Raw genomic sequence first — 16,574 nt, forward strand, 5'->3', positions numbered from 1 at the left:
AAAACTAGTTTGATTAAATTAAACTTAACTGTAAAATAATTTAAACAAACTGAACTGAACTGTTTTTTGTTTTATTAAACTGAACTATATTGTACTGTACTAAACTACAATATAAACTGAACTATTAACTGAATTATAAATTATACTAAACTATAATCAATTTTACACTATTTTTACTTGTTTTATACTTTCTTCTTTTAAAAAAAAATATAAATTTGTATTTTTATATTCTGTATCAAGTAAATGTAAAAGTATGTCATCATATCATTACTAGTAAAATAATGTAACCCTAAAATAAGATTTTGGTAGTGATAAATAAATATTAAATATTTGAATATTTATTTAATATTTTTATTAGATATATATGTAAAAAAAATTTATTAGACTATTTTTCGTCATTCACCTACTATAAAGTCTTTCTTTAAGAAGTATTTTTTATTTGAGTTACTGCTAGTTGTTTCAACTTTTTTAAATGATTTGAATAAATTTTAAAAGAAAGTATATGCGTTAAAAATTAATTAATGTATCATAAGACCATATAGTTAATTATAATTAACTAAACCAAAAATTTATTAAGTTTAGTTTTTAAAAACTAACTATGTATATTTAAGTTATAGTAAAAATGGATGAGTTCTTTTTAATATAATATAGTACAATTAACCATAATATAGTACAATTAACTATAATAGTACAATTTAGTATTTTTTTCCACCCTAATTAAGGTATATTATCTTTTGAATCAATTCCATATTTAATAATTTCCTAAATTATTTGAAATTATATTTGTTGAGAATATTGTTTAAATTTAAAAATAAGGGTATTAACCGGGATAAGATCATTAACTTTTTTTCTTCTTTAAATAATATTTTTTATATGACTGTTGTTAAAAAGAGTCTTTTTGATGATCAGATAATTATTTTTCTAATATGTTTAGTGTTATCTCCTGCTTGTGCTTATTCCAAAGCGAAGTAAAGTCAATATTTGATTATATACCCATTAATATTTCAAATTGATTTTCTCTTCTGAGTTCATTAACTTATAGTTAATGTTTATCTATATTGGTTGTATATAAATAGTTAGACATTTTAATGATTGAAAATTTTGTATTCCAATTATATGTAAAATATTATTAAATTAACAATAATTTGAATACAATTAATAATATTAGCACTTAAAAAAATGTTACATGTAACATGCCTAATCAAATAAGAAAGCAAAAATAATAGTATAATAAAATAAATTTATAATTTTAAAGAGGGGGATAAGAAAAAAAAAATGAAAAATTTTGTATTACTCTTCTTTCAAGACACATTCTCAACTCCTCATTTATCTTTCTTCTTTTTCGAATTTCTTTTTTTAATTTAATACATTGGATCTCTATGTTTTGTAATTTGTATTAATTTAGTCTCTTTGAAGTATCAATTTGGCTTAAAAATTGCAAGTGGACAAGTCATTTTGAATTGTAGCATGTTTATTAACTTTTTGAAAGTTTGGACACCTTCCAATTGCTGTTACAAACTTGTTTGAAGTGTTATTAATTCACTAAATTGACACAGATTGCAAAATATGGGGACCTAATGTATACACTTTTAAAAGTAGGTACTAAACTGAAAATGCCCTCCTAACATGGGAACCAATTAAGGATTTAAGCCTTTAAAAAATTGATAGTATTCTTGAGTAGCTTGACTAGCTGAAGTGTTAATGATCATTTTGGATTGATTCGATTTCGAAATGGAATAATTTTATTTTCAATAATGTTTTCTTTGAAACAACTTATTTTTCCTTTTTTTTTTTACGTTGTATGTGATTTTTTTTTACCTTGTAAGCTAACCTTTATTTTTTGTGATCATAAAATCATACTCTATTGTTGATGGAACTTTTGTTGTGTAGATTGAGCAAAATTTTGTTTTAAGAAAGAAAAAAAAAGTGTTACAAATGTAACAGACTTTTTGAAATGGTACCAAAAACAAAATCGTGAAAATTTGGTCCAAAGCAGATAATATCTTATCAAGTATGAAAATATATGTGTGTCAAACCTCCCCAACATTTTTTAATTAGAAATGTTAATGGTAGAAAATGGAAAATTGAGAAAAAGTTCAAATGATGGAAATTTTGAGGTTTAATTAGACAATGTGTTATGTTTTATGTGAAAAATATTTTTGGGTATTGGAATTTTGTAGGGTGAAGAAAGGTTTGAATTTTTAGTCTATAGGATTTTGCTAAAGAATGAATAAAAATAATGTTTTATGAGTCAATATAAAGTAGAAATGATAATGAAAGAGTGAGTCGTGGATAGTTTTTTTTGTTGTTTTTAAATTGGATCAGAATTAAGTTTATATTATGAAATTATATATATATATATATATATATATATATATATATATATATATATTTATATGTGTGTGTGTTAAATGTGTATTATAAGAAAATTACTGATATTTTCTCATAAGTATCCATCTTTGGAAGAACTATTTTAGAAGAATAGAGTAATAGAAATTCATCATACTTTTCAATCCTAATTGATGAAATTTTAATTATTCTTTTAACTCCATCGTGTCATATATGTTATAGGAACATTTACTTGTTGGAAGTCCTACATCAATTAAAGATAAGATCAATTTATAATATATAAGTTAGGTTCAAACTCACTTTCTAATATAGTATCAAAGACATAAATATTTCTTGTTTCTTAGATATTTCTATTCCATCAGTTGTCATGTCGTTATTGGACCACCCAAATTCTACTATCACGCACATAATATTTATATCTCGATATGAGACTTACATCACTACCAATCTTATTTTACTTTAAAAAAATATATATTTGAATTAATTAAAAAAAGTAATAGACTGCAGTTTTATTTAAAAAAGAAAGAGTTGAGTGTTGCTTGAATAGTTAGTTGATAGCAACAACAATAACATTTAGTGTTGGGCATTGATTCTTTCAAAGTAAAAGACAGTGGTCTTCATGTTTGCACGCAAATGGAGGGCGGTTTGGTCGGTTATCTTTGGCCGCCACTTTGAGACCAAAAAGCCATTACTTTTCTTTTCTCATTTTAGTCTTCAATCTCCCAATAATCAAACCTACACCAAACTCATATTATGTTACTTTAATTAAGAATGCATAACATCTTTCCATATTTAAAATAAAATTCAAGAACATATTTTTCAATTTAAAATATATAAGTAAATGTAAATTTTATTTTATATATCAGTTTTATAAAATTAAATTAAATTTAAAATTTAGAATAATGATACTTTAATAATATTTTTCTGATAACATTTTAACATTGTCTATATTATTATGTTATTAATTTATGATAATATTTATGATTATAATTATTAACGATAAAGTAATTTTAGACTAATTATAAAATGTCACTAAATTTATATTAAAATGTTGTAAAATAAATATTGTGAAAATACCATTATTATAAAATTTATGCTAAATTTTATTTTGAGTTAAACTCTTATATATTTGTTTTTAGTAATTATGTTCATTTCTTGTTTTTTTAAGTGAGACTTTACTTATATTTAAAAACAAAATATTTTTCATATACTACAAAATGAAAAGACACTTTCTAAAAGGCTTATTTCTTCTTGTAAATTGGTTTCAAAAATAAATTTAACATGACTCTTTCGTATTTCTTAAATAATTATGCACTTGTGGCCCCATAAATCATATGGTCCACTTCCTACATTTTCAATATTTATGTACAAAGTACTTCTCCTACTTTTCTCGGTATTTATTATGTAAATTAAAAGTAGTATTAAATTGACTAAGAAAGTCATTAGATCAATTTTTATTCATTACAGTACTCAACTTATTATTACTGTAACAGTGCTTTTCATTTTTATCATGTGAATTCATACATAAATGTAGATTAATTTTGTATATATAATAACATTTGTCAATCGTTCTGGAAGGTCAATAGTTTTTCTATATACTTTTTTTAATAATAAATTTAAATATCAAGATACATTCCTTTAGTTGAATATTGATGACTCTTACTGAAAATTCATTGTATCAAAATTTTAATTGATTTTCACTTAATATTTTTGTCTATCTAAATGAGTATATTATATTATCGGAGTTTTAATATTGTAGTCATAATATATATTAATTCTACATTCTTAAATAACTATTGACATGCACAAAATATTATATTAGCATCAAACATATCCACGTATAGAATAAATTATTAATTGTTTTTGTATGGGATCCAAGACCTAACATTTTTCAAGTTTCGTTTTCTTCTGATTCTCTTCCAACGTTGATTACAAATTGTTTTCTTGACATCGAACGGTTGTGACCTGCAAGTTAGTATTCCGACATTTAAGTCAGCAAGGTCATAATTAAAGTAAAGTATGTATGATTCGATCAAAGATAAATACCTGGTTTAACATGCCTGTATTTATAGACATTAGACCTAATAATAGACATTAACTTCTTGTAACTGTTGCATCTTACTCGGTAAGATTCGCCCCTTATTGTAACCGTCACATCATGTAAGTTTCCTTTGTCGCAATACTCACTCATTAGTGTTACTAGCCATCCTTTGACGTCGTCTACACTCCTCCCATGATTGATCGCTCCCTTCGATCTTCGTTCTAACCGATCGATCAACCAATTCTTCCGACCACAATTCCACCTTCGTCCTCGACCAATCAGTCATTCACCTCTCCCGAACATATATAATACACATTAGTCAAACTTGATAATTCACAATTTGTAACTACTTATATACAATTTACTATTATAAAAGCACAAATATCTTATGTTATCAATAAATAACGGTTTTAAATGATTTCATATATTATATATACTTCAAAACATTTCAAAAATAAAACATTTAAATATATAGAGGAATTCGTAAATAAAATGTTATAACTCTTTTCAAATTGTTAGGACGACTAATTATTCATATCTTGCCGTAATAAAATGAATATTATGTCTCCTTTCCAAGTGTCTTCATAATGCTACAATGACAAACTCGAAACTTACACCCTTTTTTAATAAGATTTTTTCATAACAAGTTAAAAAGTACTATTAAAATAAAATGTAAGAAATTCTTTTATTAAAGAAAAAGTTGCAAAGTTTTAAAAACAACATATAATATAGTATAACTGAAAAAAAATTATTACCAAATTCAAACAAACTATGGGAGTATTAGAGAAAGAAATTGATGGTTATATTTGGATAAAGAGAGATGAATTTCGACATTGCGAAGAATGACAGAAATAAATATGAACATTCTTTATTGGTGAAAGAATATCACTTAACATTTACTATGGTATTTAAGGTTTAACTTGATATTTTTCATAGAAGAAAATCATACTCAAGTAAATATGGCACCTTTTTATGTGCAACAAAATCAATCTTTGAGTACTTCACGTAATTCCATGCCTATGATTTAAATTTGATATATATACTTTTCTTTATATGCATGGTGTTGCATAAATAAATTTATGTACAATCAAACAAATTTTTTATTTAGAAAAACTAAATAGGAGGTTTTCATATGTATTAATGATTAAGAAACCACTTTTACACAAAATAATTTTAATTCATTTACATGTGTGTAAAGAGCTTAATTAGCATATACATTACTATAACTTCATTAGACAGAAAATACTCATTTTCTTTTAGGAAAAAAAAAACAGATTTCTAATGTTTAAGAAGTTTCACCATACACTTACAATTAATTTGAAGCACTCTAAAAAATATTTTTACTATCATAAACTAAAAATTAGCCGGAACTTACATAAACAAAACACATTATTGTGTTGAAGTATCTGTATTTTTCTCTATTTATCCATCAAAATATTTAATTAATTATTTAAAAAACAAATTAATCAAATTTTATTTACTTATTTTTGGTAAAGTTAATAAACCAGTTGCTTAACACAGTGGAGTAGTTCATAAAGCAGTTTAAGTACAAACATATTTAATATTGCTCTAAAAATTTCTGACATGTAAGCTATAATTTTATTTAACTTTTTTTCTAGCTTTTAATCTTCTTTACTATTGCTTCTTATATCTTAAATGCTTATTTTATTATTACTAAGTTGTTTTATTTACTATTATTTATTTCAATTTATTGATATAATTAATTATTATATTACTTTTAATACTTATTAAATCATTTGATAGATCAAAATAACAAATGTAATTACATTATGCTTTATAAAAAACTATACACAATACAAATGGTAAGAGAAAATGCAATAGCAATTAATACTTATTATATTCACTTATTTAAATAAATAAAATAACTTACTTAAAATTAAAATATATAACTTCTAAAAATAAACAAATGTACAAAAATTTAATAAAATTATTAATTATTTAAAAATAAGAAATTATAATTATACAATAATATCCATTTTGCTAGGAAATAAAAATATAATTTATATAATAAAATCGATATATTTATATATTTTACATTTGTATAAATATATTACTTTATAAATATATAAATAAAATTTACTTTATAAATTCAATTTATAAAATTAAGGCAAGCTTTTTTTTTAAGTCACATAATAAGTTTTGGATAGTTATATTATTCTTTCATGATTATTAAGTAATTTATTAGTTAATTTAATAAATGCTACTAATCTAATATAAAAATTTATAAAAGAAAAGTAAAATAATTAAACTTTATTTGACTTGACTATAGTTTGAAAAAGAAAAGAAATTTATGGGAGGGAGTATGGTAAATAAGTGAGAAAAAGGGTGGCAATATCAAAACTAGCGGCGCCACCCACCTATGTGCCGGATTGGCTGTTACATGACCCCACCAAGCATTGTCTCAATGCTCCAAAAGAAAGAGAGAAAAAAAGAAACACTCTTCTCTCATCTCCTCCAACCCTCCCTTCACTTCACTTATATACCCCTTCCTTTCTCTCTCATTCTTCTTCATTTTCTCAATTTCCATCATCACGCCACACACCACTCCTTCTCTATTTCCAATTATTTTTTTTATTTTTAATTTTCAGATTCCAACAAATACTAAACATTTTCTGCAACCAAACCAAAGCAAAGCAAAGCAACTTTTCCCAGGCAAGAATTCTCTCTCTCTTTCCCCTTTCGTTACTCATCTAACCGTATATAGTTGTGTGTGAGTTTATCACGCTGAATGAATTGATTAACCATCGCTCGCAGCTTTCCAGTTATTCTCTCTGTTTCTTCTTTCTTTCTTTCTCTGCATCCAAATCGCTGTGTTGTGTTTTCATTCTTCTTAACATGCAATCTTATTTCTCCGCTCGATCTTATCATGCAATCTTATTTGTCCGTTTGATCTTTGAGACTTGATCGATATTCAGCGGGATCAGAATTTATTTATCTGTTTATGTTGCTGTATATGATCAGTAATGATTCTGAGTTTTTGTGTATGTTTTGTTGCGATGAAGAGTGTTTCACCATTCTGATCAGAAATAATTGGTTAGTGTTTTTCACCTATCATCAGAACTTGATAGTGTTGAGTTTAATCAGTTTAATCTTTGATTTTCATCTATAATTTTTGTTCCTGTGTTTTTTCAATGTTCAATTTGAGTTTTTCTACTCTTTCACTATGTGTCACATTTTTTTGTCAAGAATATTGGTTTTGATCTGGAGATCGATCGATCTCAGTGAAGACAATCGGCCTGTTTCTGTTGAGACGTATCTGTAGAGATTAGAAAAAAATTAAAAGTTTCTATAGCTTTCAGATGTTAGGTGGTGATTTTTTAATGCATTTTATATATATTCTGATTTTGATATATGTTTTTAGATCTTGCTTTGTTGAATTTAAAGGTAATTATATATTTGACATTGCATAAACAAGGAAGGGCAGAGGATAGAGAAATATTAGTTAAAAAACAAAAGGAAAGAAAGGCTAGTTTTCCCTCATTGCCACTGTGTATTACCTGCTATTTAAAAGGCCTTCTCAGGAATCTCAGAGCCTGCCAGCTTCACTTTTGTTCCCAATTTTTTATTTCCTAAGTTCACAATTACCCCTACTCTTTTGGTAAAAATCCGATTCTGACCTTCACTCTTCACTGTCCTTTTACAACTAGCCAACTAAGGGGGATTTTGTTTTAAGAAATTTGAAAATTTTATTAAAAAATACGTTTTTGCTACCATCTTTAAAAATATTAAAAAAAAAACCTTCTTATGTTAGTAAACATAAAACAACGATCAAGTAAAACAAATAGCTATATTCGCGGTCAAAAATCATTTCTCTATAGCAGTAAATTATACACACTTCTGTTTTATTATTATGGTAAACAGACAAGCACTGGATTTTAGTTATTTATTTTTACATAACTATTGTAATTTAGTAATCATGTCTGTGAATACAAATTTAATTATAATAGACCGGTTTAACTTTTTTTTCTAAATTAATTCAGTCCATTATAAATATGCATATTATTTTTTGTTATTTTTTTGATAATTATTTAAAAAAAAATATATTCATAGTAAATTTTAATTTATTTGTGGTGTTTTTTTTTTACTCTAACTCTACTTAAAAATGCTACTCAATTAGTTGTTGGGTACCATGTAACTTAATAAGAGTATATTTTTTAAATCTAATTATTGTAATATAATAACAATCAATTTTTTATTGAATTGAATTTTAAAAGTAAAGTATCATCGTGAAGAGTGCAGATGATCACGAATTAACGTGCTTTAACTTTGCTGTATATAACTTTATTTGAATTTTAAAAGACATCAATAAATATGATATGTTTGGCTTTGCTATAGGAAAGGAAAAAAAGTGTTGGTGGGGGCTTAGTAGCTAACTATCAAAAGTGGTCCTACTCATATACCATAGATATTAGCAAATTCCGTGTTGATTCATTTTTTATCTTTGAATGTTGGATTTTTGGGTCCCATGATGTTTATGTCTAACCAACGATCCAGATGTAATCTTCTTTCATTTTGGAAAGCTATACGGTAAATTTGATTTTGTAAAAAGTAGAAAAAAAAAAGAAAAAAGAATTGGGAAATAGGTGGTGGTGGACAGGGAAATGTCTTATTTGTGAGATCAAGCTGTAAGACAGCATTTAGGGACCCACATGGCATCTTCAATAATCCTTCACAAAACCAGTAACCAGACCAGGTCTTTTGCATGTATAATTAATATAATTAAGGGGTTAATCATATTTTTCAAATTTCTACGTAAATTACTATAATTCAGGTCGACGTTGTTTTGGTTATTTATTTGTTTATTTATCATATTAAATTATCTAATACAAATAATTTCATAAAATGTTTTTCAATATTATTTTTACTAGAACAATTTCATATTCTTACCGAGCTCAGTTATTGTCCTTTGTGGAAAGTTAACATGACAATGAATTCATAAATGAGGGTGCCTTAAAAATTGAAATGATTTTCTTGTACTTGTTGCCATAACTATCTCACGTGAAACTCAAATCTATTACTGTCTCCATCGCATATTATTATGTTTGAGGTTGTTTCACATATATTAAAAAAAAAAGTAACTATTTTAATATAGGTAAGAAATTTACTAAAATAACCTTGTTCTATGCATTTTTTAGTCTTTCAAAACAACTGATTTATTAGAGACCATATTAGAATAGATATTTGAGTTTCTCTTTGAAAACTAAGGGACAGATTTCAAATGTTAAAACTACATTATTTTGGGATGGAGGTAGCAAGAAGAATTATGTTATCTGTAGAGTCATTTATATTTATATAAGAATATTTTATCGCGTTATCAATTACATGTCATACATTTTTACTGTACAATTTGTTGTACCAATTACATTTTTCTTTTAATAAGATTATGTTAAATCTCTTTTAGAGTTTGAGAGTTACGTTTTAGAAGAGGAGGAAGAGAGAGGAAATTTTTCGTTTTAATAAATATTTGTCATTTCGCCTTAAAAAGTAAATTAACATATTAACCTAAACTTCTTTATTTTTACAAACATATTCACCTTAATTTCTTTTAATTGTATGGTATAATGATAATGGTATTAATTGTGTTCTGATCTGCCATAAACTTATGTTTTTCCTGTTCTTCACTTACCTAATTTCTTTATCACATTTAAGGGTACTACATCTGAATTCTTCCAGTTTCTTCTTTCCTTGTAATAATGCAGTGCTATAAAGAAGCAGACATGGAAGAAGAGACCAAAGTCGTATCAGAGGTTCCAGGGACAAAGGCTGTTGTGGAGGCAGATCATAAGAATGACGCCATCAAGGTATCATTTTCTTCTTGCACTCGTTATTTTACAATTTGCTGGTTGTATAAAGTAGTCTCGGGTTAAAAGTTCTTCCTAAAGCTTCTCTTAGCATCATATCTTGCATGTTATCGTTATTGCAATGATCAGTAAGCATCTATTTCCAATTGAATATTTTTATGGAATCCACAGATTGTGCACACCTACTTCCTTTTAGACTCAATAATTGCTTGCTTGTGGAGATGGGATTGAATTATTAGTATGGGAGACGTGGACTGAATTAGATCATAGAGAAAGAGAGACGCTATGGTGCTATTTTTTTTTCATATACTTCGTTGAAAATTTATAAATTTCAAAGATATTAATGTATCCAGATAGATTGTAAGAGACATAGAACTTCTAAGATTCTTTTAACAACTGATGATCATTTAGATATAAGAGACATACGACTTATAAAATTATTTGAATAATTGATGATAAATCATATAATATAAATTTCCAAACCCAATGAATTGCTTAGAACTTCTATTTCATTTTTGATAGGCAGTCCTGCTGCCCTATCATAAAAGTATATGATGCTTCATTTAATTGACACTTGAGTATACTTTTACTTTTTATTTATCTATCTTCTAGTTGTTCACCACCTGGAGTTTATAGATAGACATAATTTCAAAAATATTGTTCTCTAGTTGATCTCTCCATCTTTGAAAAACTGCTTTTGTATCCATGTCATTAGAGGGGTGATATGACCATTTACTGGATTCTTAATCCATTGACAATAGCTTGAGATTATATCCTGTAACTATTAATAGACGATTTCCATAGTCATTTACCATAGCTCAAAATGTGTAGATGTTCCACTGCTCGGTCTACTGTTGATACTTGATAGTATTATAGTAGCAAAAGCTTTTAGTACAAACTATACACATGTTTTTTATGTCCATTTTTTTAATGAATTATTGCAGGAGACAAATGGAGGCTTGTCAAGTGAAGTAAAGAAAGAAGAGGAAGAGAATGCCTTAGATGGAGAATTCATAAAAGTTGAGAAAGAAGAGAATGCCACAGATGATAAGTCCCACAAAACTGAAAGAAGCTCGGATTCTCCGAGCAGAGAATTTCTAGAAGCTCAAGAGAAGATACGGGAACTTGATGTTGAACTCCAAAGACTAACAGAATCGTTGAAGACCTCTGAGCATGAAAACAATCACCTGAGGGGAGAGATCTCAGTTACACAACAGAAATTGGAGGAAAGTGGTAAGAAATACGAAGAGCTTGAACTGAGTCACAAGAAATTGCAAGAGCAGACAGTTGAAGCCGAGAATAAATATAATCAGCAGCTCAGCAATCTTGAAGAGGCACTTCAGAGTCAAGAAGTGAAGCAAAAGGAGCTTCTTCATGTGAAGGAAGCATTCGACGATATTAACCTTGAGCTTGAAAACTCCAGAAAGAAGATGCAGGAATTGCAGGATGAGCTGAAACTTTCAGCAGACGAGGCTCGGAAATTCGAGGAACTTCATAAGCAGAGTGGATCACATGCTGAATCCGAGGGAAAGAAGGCCTTAGAATTTGAGAGACTACTTGAAGAAGCCAAACTGACTGCAAAAGGAATGGAAGATGAGATGGCCTCCCTTAAAGAAGAACTGAAAGGTGTTTATGATAAGATTTCAGAAAATCAAAAGATTGAAGAAGCACTTAAAACAACCACAGCTGAACTTTCTACTATCCAAGAGGAGTTGACACTTTCAAAATCACAGTTGTTGGAAGTTGAGAAAAGACTGTCTTCAAGGGACTCTTTGGTGGATGACTTGACCCGGGAAGTAAACCTGATAAAGACATCAGAAACACAGCTAACGGAAGACATGTCAGCACTTCAAAATCTATTGGCCACATCGAAGGAAGAACTGCAAGAAAAAATTTCTGAATTGGAATCTGCAAGGTCCAAATTGCGCGAGGAGGAAAAATTGAGGGAATCAATTGAAGCTTCCCTCAAGAATCAAGAAACCCAGTTTCTCAATGTACAAGAGGAGCTGACTAAGCTTAAAACAGAAAATGGAACTCTTGAAGCAACCGTGGAAGATCTAACACTTAATTCGAAGAAGTTTGAGGAGTTATGCGCTGATTTAGAGGGAAAACTAAAGCTATCAGATGAAAACTTTCTCAGAACAGATTCTCTTTTATCTCAGGCGCTTTCAAACAACGCAGAGCTCGAGCTGAAGGTGAAATCACTAGAAGATCTCCATAATGAATCTGGCGCTGCTGCAGCTACTGCTACTCAAAGGAGCCTTGAACTTGAGGGACATATTCAGACTTCCGTTGAAGCTGCAGAAGTTGCAAAAGCACAATTGAGGGACCTGGAAACACGCTTCATAGCAGCAGAGCAGAAGAACGTGGAGCTTGAGCAACAACTAAACTTACTACAATTGAAAACCAGTGATGCTGACAGAGAAGTAACTGAATTGTCCGAAAAAATATCCCATCTCAATGCTAAATTGGAAGAGACCGAGAAAGAGAAGAATCTTCTTAACGACAAATTGCAAGAGTATATGGAAAAGGTCGTTCAACTTGAATCAGACTTGAATCAATCCTCTTTGCGGAGTTCAATATTGGAGGAGGAGCTGAAGAAAGTCAATGACAAATGTTCTGAGCATGAAGACCGAGCCACTATGAACCATCAGCGTAGCCGAGAACTGGAAGATTTAATCCAGAGCTCCAACTCCAAATTGGAAGATTCTGGTAAAAAGGTGAGTGAGTTGGAGTTGTTACTTGAAGCAGAGAAATACAGAATTCAGGAACTTGAACAACAAATAAGCACATTAGAAGAAAAATGCAGGGTTTCAGAAGAGCAAAACGATAAATACCTCAACGATTTGTCTAATTTAACATCAAAACTTGAGGCAATTCAGACACGAACGTCAACCCTCGAAGTTACACTGCAAGCAGCTAATGAAAGAGGAAAGGAGTTGGAAGATTCTCTGAATTCGATGACGGATGAAAAGAAGAAGTTAGAAGATGCTTCTAGCAGTTTGAATGAGAAGCTTGCTGAGAAAGAAAACCTATTGGAAATTTTGAGGGATGATTTAAATCTAACACAAGGTAAATTGCAAAGCACTGAAAGTGATCTCAGGGCTGCTGAATTCAGAGAGAGTGATATAATTGAGAAACTTAAAGCTTCTGAAGAAAATCTTGTCATAAGAGGAAGAGATATAGAGGAAACTGCTTCAAGACACTCGGAACTTCAATTGTTGCATGAGTCTCTGACGAGAGATGCAGAACAGAAACTCCAAGAAGCTATAGAAAAATTCAGCAACAAGGATTCTGAGGTTCAGTCTCTGCTTGAGAAAATTAAGATTTTGGAGGAACTGATTACACGGGGTGGGGAACAGTCTACATCCTTGAAGAATCAACTCGAAGAGAGTTTGAGTAAACTTTCTTCTTTGGAAAGTGAAAACGAAGTTTTGAAACGACAAGTTCTAGAAGCCGAGAGCAAGATTTCTCAGTCTTCTTCCCAAAATGAATTATTGGTTGGAACAAACATCGACCTGAGAACCAAGATTGATGAACTTGAGGAATCACTGAACCGTGCACTATCAGAGAAGGATGCCACTACTCAAGAACTTGTGACCCATAAGAACAGTCTAGCTGAATTGAATGATTTACAATCAAAATCCACTCAAATTCAAAGTGCAAATGAATCCCGCATTCTAGAAGTAGAATCTCAATTACAAGAAGCGTTGCAGAGGCATACTGAGAAGGAATCAGAAACCAAAGTGTTGAATGAGAAGCTGAATACACTAGAGAACCAAATAAAGCTTTTCGAAGAACAGGCACTAAATGCAGTTGTAGCTTCGGGAACTCAAAAAGATGAGCTGGAGGAGAGTCTCATAAAATTAAAGCACCTTCAAACTGTCATTGAGGAACTGCAAAACAAGTCACTCGACCATGAAAAAGAAACTTCTGGGCTAAATGATGAAAACTCAAAGCTTAATCAGGAAATAGCTATCTATGAATCCAAATTAAGTGATTTGCAGTCAAAGCTCTCTGCAGCACTTGCTGAGAAGGATGAAACAGCTAAAGAGATACTCACCTCGAAGAATGCCATCGACGAATTAGTGTCAAAGCATAGTGCAGAGGTGCAGACGCTGAATTCACAGGTACATGAGAAACAGACTATTCGTATTGATATTTCTTTACTTTTCGTTCTTCCATTCCTATTGGTGGTAATATAGTTTGCTGAAATCATCATTTTGTCTAAACCATTATAACTAGAGAAGTGATATTGAAATGGTATCCACTTGCAGTTATCTTCAGTGATTGATGAGAAGAACTTGCTAAATGAGACTAATCAGGATATAAAGAAGGAACTTCAGGCTTTTATACTTGACCTTGAAGAGAAGTTGAAGGAACAACAGAAAATTGAAGGCTCTCTGAGATATGAGATCGAAATTCTCAAAATGGAGATTGCTGAGAAATCTGAACTAAATGAACAGGTAGGGTTGAGAGTTCTTATTTATTTTATTTTTTTGTAAATGAGAGCAAAATTCAGAAACATAGTACCTATCAGAACTAAAATATCGTTAAGAAACTGTTATATTGAATAAGCTTTGCTGATTAATCCGGTGCTTTGCAGGTTGGAAGTGTTCAAGCTGCTGCTTCTCAAAGAGAAGCAGAATTAAATTCAAAACTGGTAGACTATGAACAAACACTCAATGATAGGAATGTGCTGAATGAGAAGGTTGCAGAACTTGAGAAAGAGTTGCAACTTGTACGGGATACTCTTGCTAACCAGGTATGTTGAAAGAAAAAGGTTAAAAAGGAGATATCTGAACTTAATTCTCTTATCATTGCGTTCTTTCTCTTTGGTCACCCCATATAGTCGATCTACCTCTGCATGTCTATGATATTTATAAAACTCACGCTAGTGGTGTGCAATTTTGAATCATACTGATTGTTTTATTTAATTAAAAAAAAAAAAAACAGAAAGGAGCAGAATCTCAGAAGTTGGAACTAGAGACAGCCCTGAAGAATTCTGTTGAAGAACTTGAAATTAAGAAAAAAGATATCTCTCTTCTACAGAAACAAGTGGCAGATCTAGAGCAGAAATTGCAACTGGCTAGTGATAAATCCCCAGTTAAGGTAATTCACCACCCGAAAGTTCCCAACTACCGGTGTTTTGTCCTTGAATGATTTCCTTGTAGATTTAAAGCCAGAAATTACATGATTTGCATTCATTTCAATTTCCCTAGTAGCAAAAAGAAAGCAGTCAAAACGCCTCCTCGGCAATATTTTCATTGGCTTAATTCGGAAAGAGGGGGGTGACATTTGGTGATATTTAGAGAACATAATAATTATGATTGGAGAATGCTGAATTCTGAACGCCCCAAGTCAAATTAGCGATTGCACCTTGCCAAAGTGTAATCGAAAAGTTCAAAATATTCTGATTACAACAAAAAAAAATGTTTTCTATTCCACTATTTAGGTTCAGAATTATTCTGTTATTGAATGACATGTTTTTTGTATTCTCTAATGACACTCCAGGGCGATGAGGGTGTTGATCAGAAAGAAGGGTTGGAAGTGAAGTCCAGGGACATTGGGTCAATCCTCTCGAGTCCATCGAAAAGGAAAAGCAAGAAAAAGTCAGAAGTATCAAGTCCTCAAACATCATCTGCGTCCGAGACTCATGTTCAAAGTGGCCAGGTTTCGTCTGTCATAAATTACAAGTTCATCTTTGGAGTAGCTATTGTGTCCATTGTCTTTGGCATAATTCTTGGGAAGCGTTACTAGTATGAGCAGCGTATGTATTTTGTTTTTGCTATTCATGGTGATTTTTCCTTTTCTTTTTCTCCTTTCCCGTTGATTAACTATCAGATTGAAAGCTTTCTTTGCATGCTTTCAAGCTCAACTTTCAGGTTGGTCAGGAACTTGTTTTCATCCTATTCTTATTTTTTATGTAAAAGAAATGGGGGTTGGTTAATGTTTTATTTCATTTATAGTTTGAATTTTTAATAATTTGAGTTCGGGTTGTTTTTGCTATGTAACACATTTTTCTTCTCGAGTGGAGGATTTTGGCAACTAGAAAAAACTTTGTACTAGACGATAGTGTAAAGATTTATTTGCTTTCTTCTTCCTACTATGTATAATATTTGGAAAAATATATTTTTTATTAGGGTGCAGTATTTGCATTAAATTAGCCTTTGTTATGCCCTGTTATATTTTGTATTTATTTACAATACCTTTTTTGAAGTATTAATTAGAACTACAAATATCAAGGTCATTAAAAAATATAAAATATAAAAAGTATATCTTTGTTTGGGAATTTACTCAATATAATAAGAAGCTATTGATCGAATTATGCTTTTATTATGATTTTTCATAGTGAAATCAAT

At 29.7% G+C, this 16,574-nt stretch overlaps 1 protein-coding gene across 2 annotated transcripts; it reads left to right on the top strand.

Annotated features, from left to right (window-relative positions):
* The first annotated feature begins 6,852 nt into the window (after positions 1 to 6,852).
* LOC106756083 (putative leucine-rich repeat-containing protein DDB_G0290503) lies at positions 6,853 to 16,354 on the top strand. 2 transcript variants are annotated; one of them, XM_014638341.2, is made up of 7 exons: positions 6,853 to 7,063; positions 10,111 to 10,212; positions 11,157 to 14,342; positions 14,490 to 14,678; positions 14,819 to 14,977; positions 15,169 to 15,324; positions 15,727 to 16,354. In XM_014638341.2, the coding sequence occupies exons 2-7, from the start codon at positions 10,129 to 10,131 to the stop codon at positions 15,970 to 15,972; spliced, it is 4,020 nt and encodes a 1,339-aa protein (XP_014493827.1). In that variant the 5' UTR covers positions 6,853 to 7,063; positions 10,111 to 10,128; the 3' UTR covers positions 15,973 to 16,354. The 2 variants fall into 2 exon arrangements, with proteins under 2 accessions (XP_014493827.1, XP_022633261.1); XM_022777540.1 differs by lacking the exon at positions 6,853 to 7,063 and having other exon boundaries at positions 10,089 to 10,212.
* Positions 16,355 to 16,574: the final 220 nt, after the last annotated feature.

Source organism: Vigna radiata, chromosome 2 (assembly GCF_000741045.1).
Source record: "Vigna radiata var. radiata cultivar VC1973A chromosome 2, Vradiata_ver6, whole genome shotgun sequence".
NCBI classification, from domain to species: domain Eukaryota; kingdom Viridiplantae; phylum Streptophyta; class Magnoliopsida; order Fabales; family Fabaceae; genus Vigna; species Vigna radiata.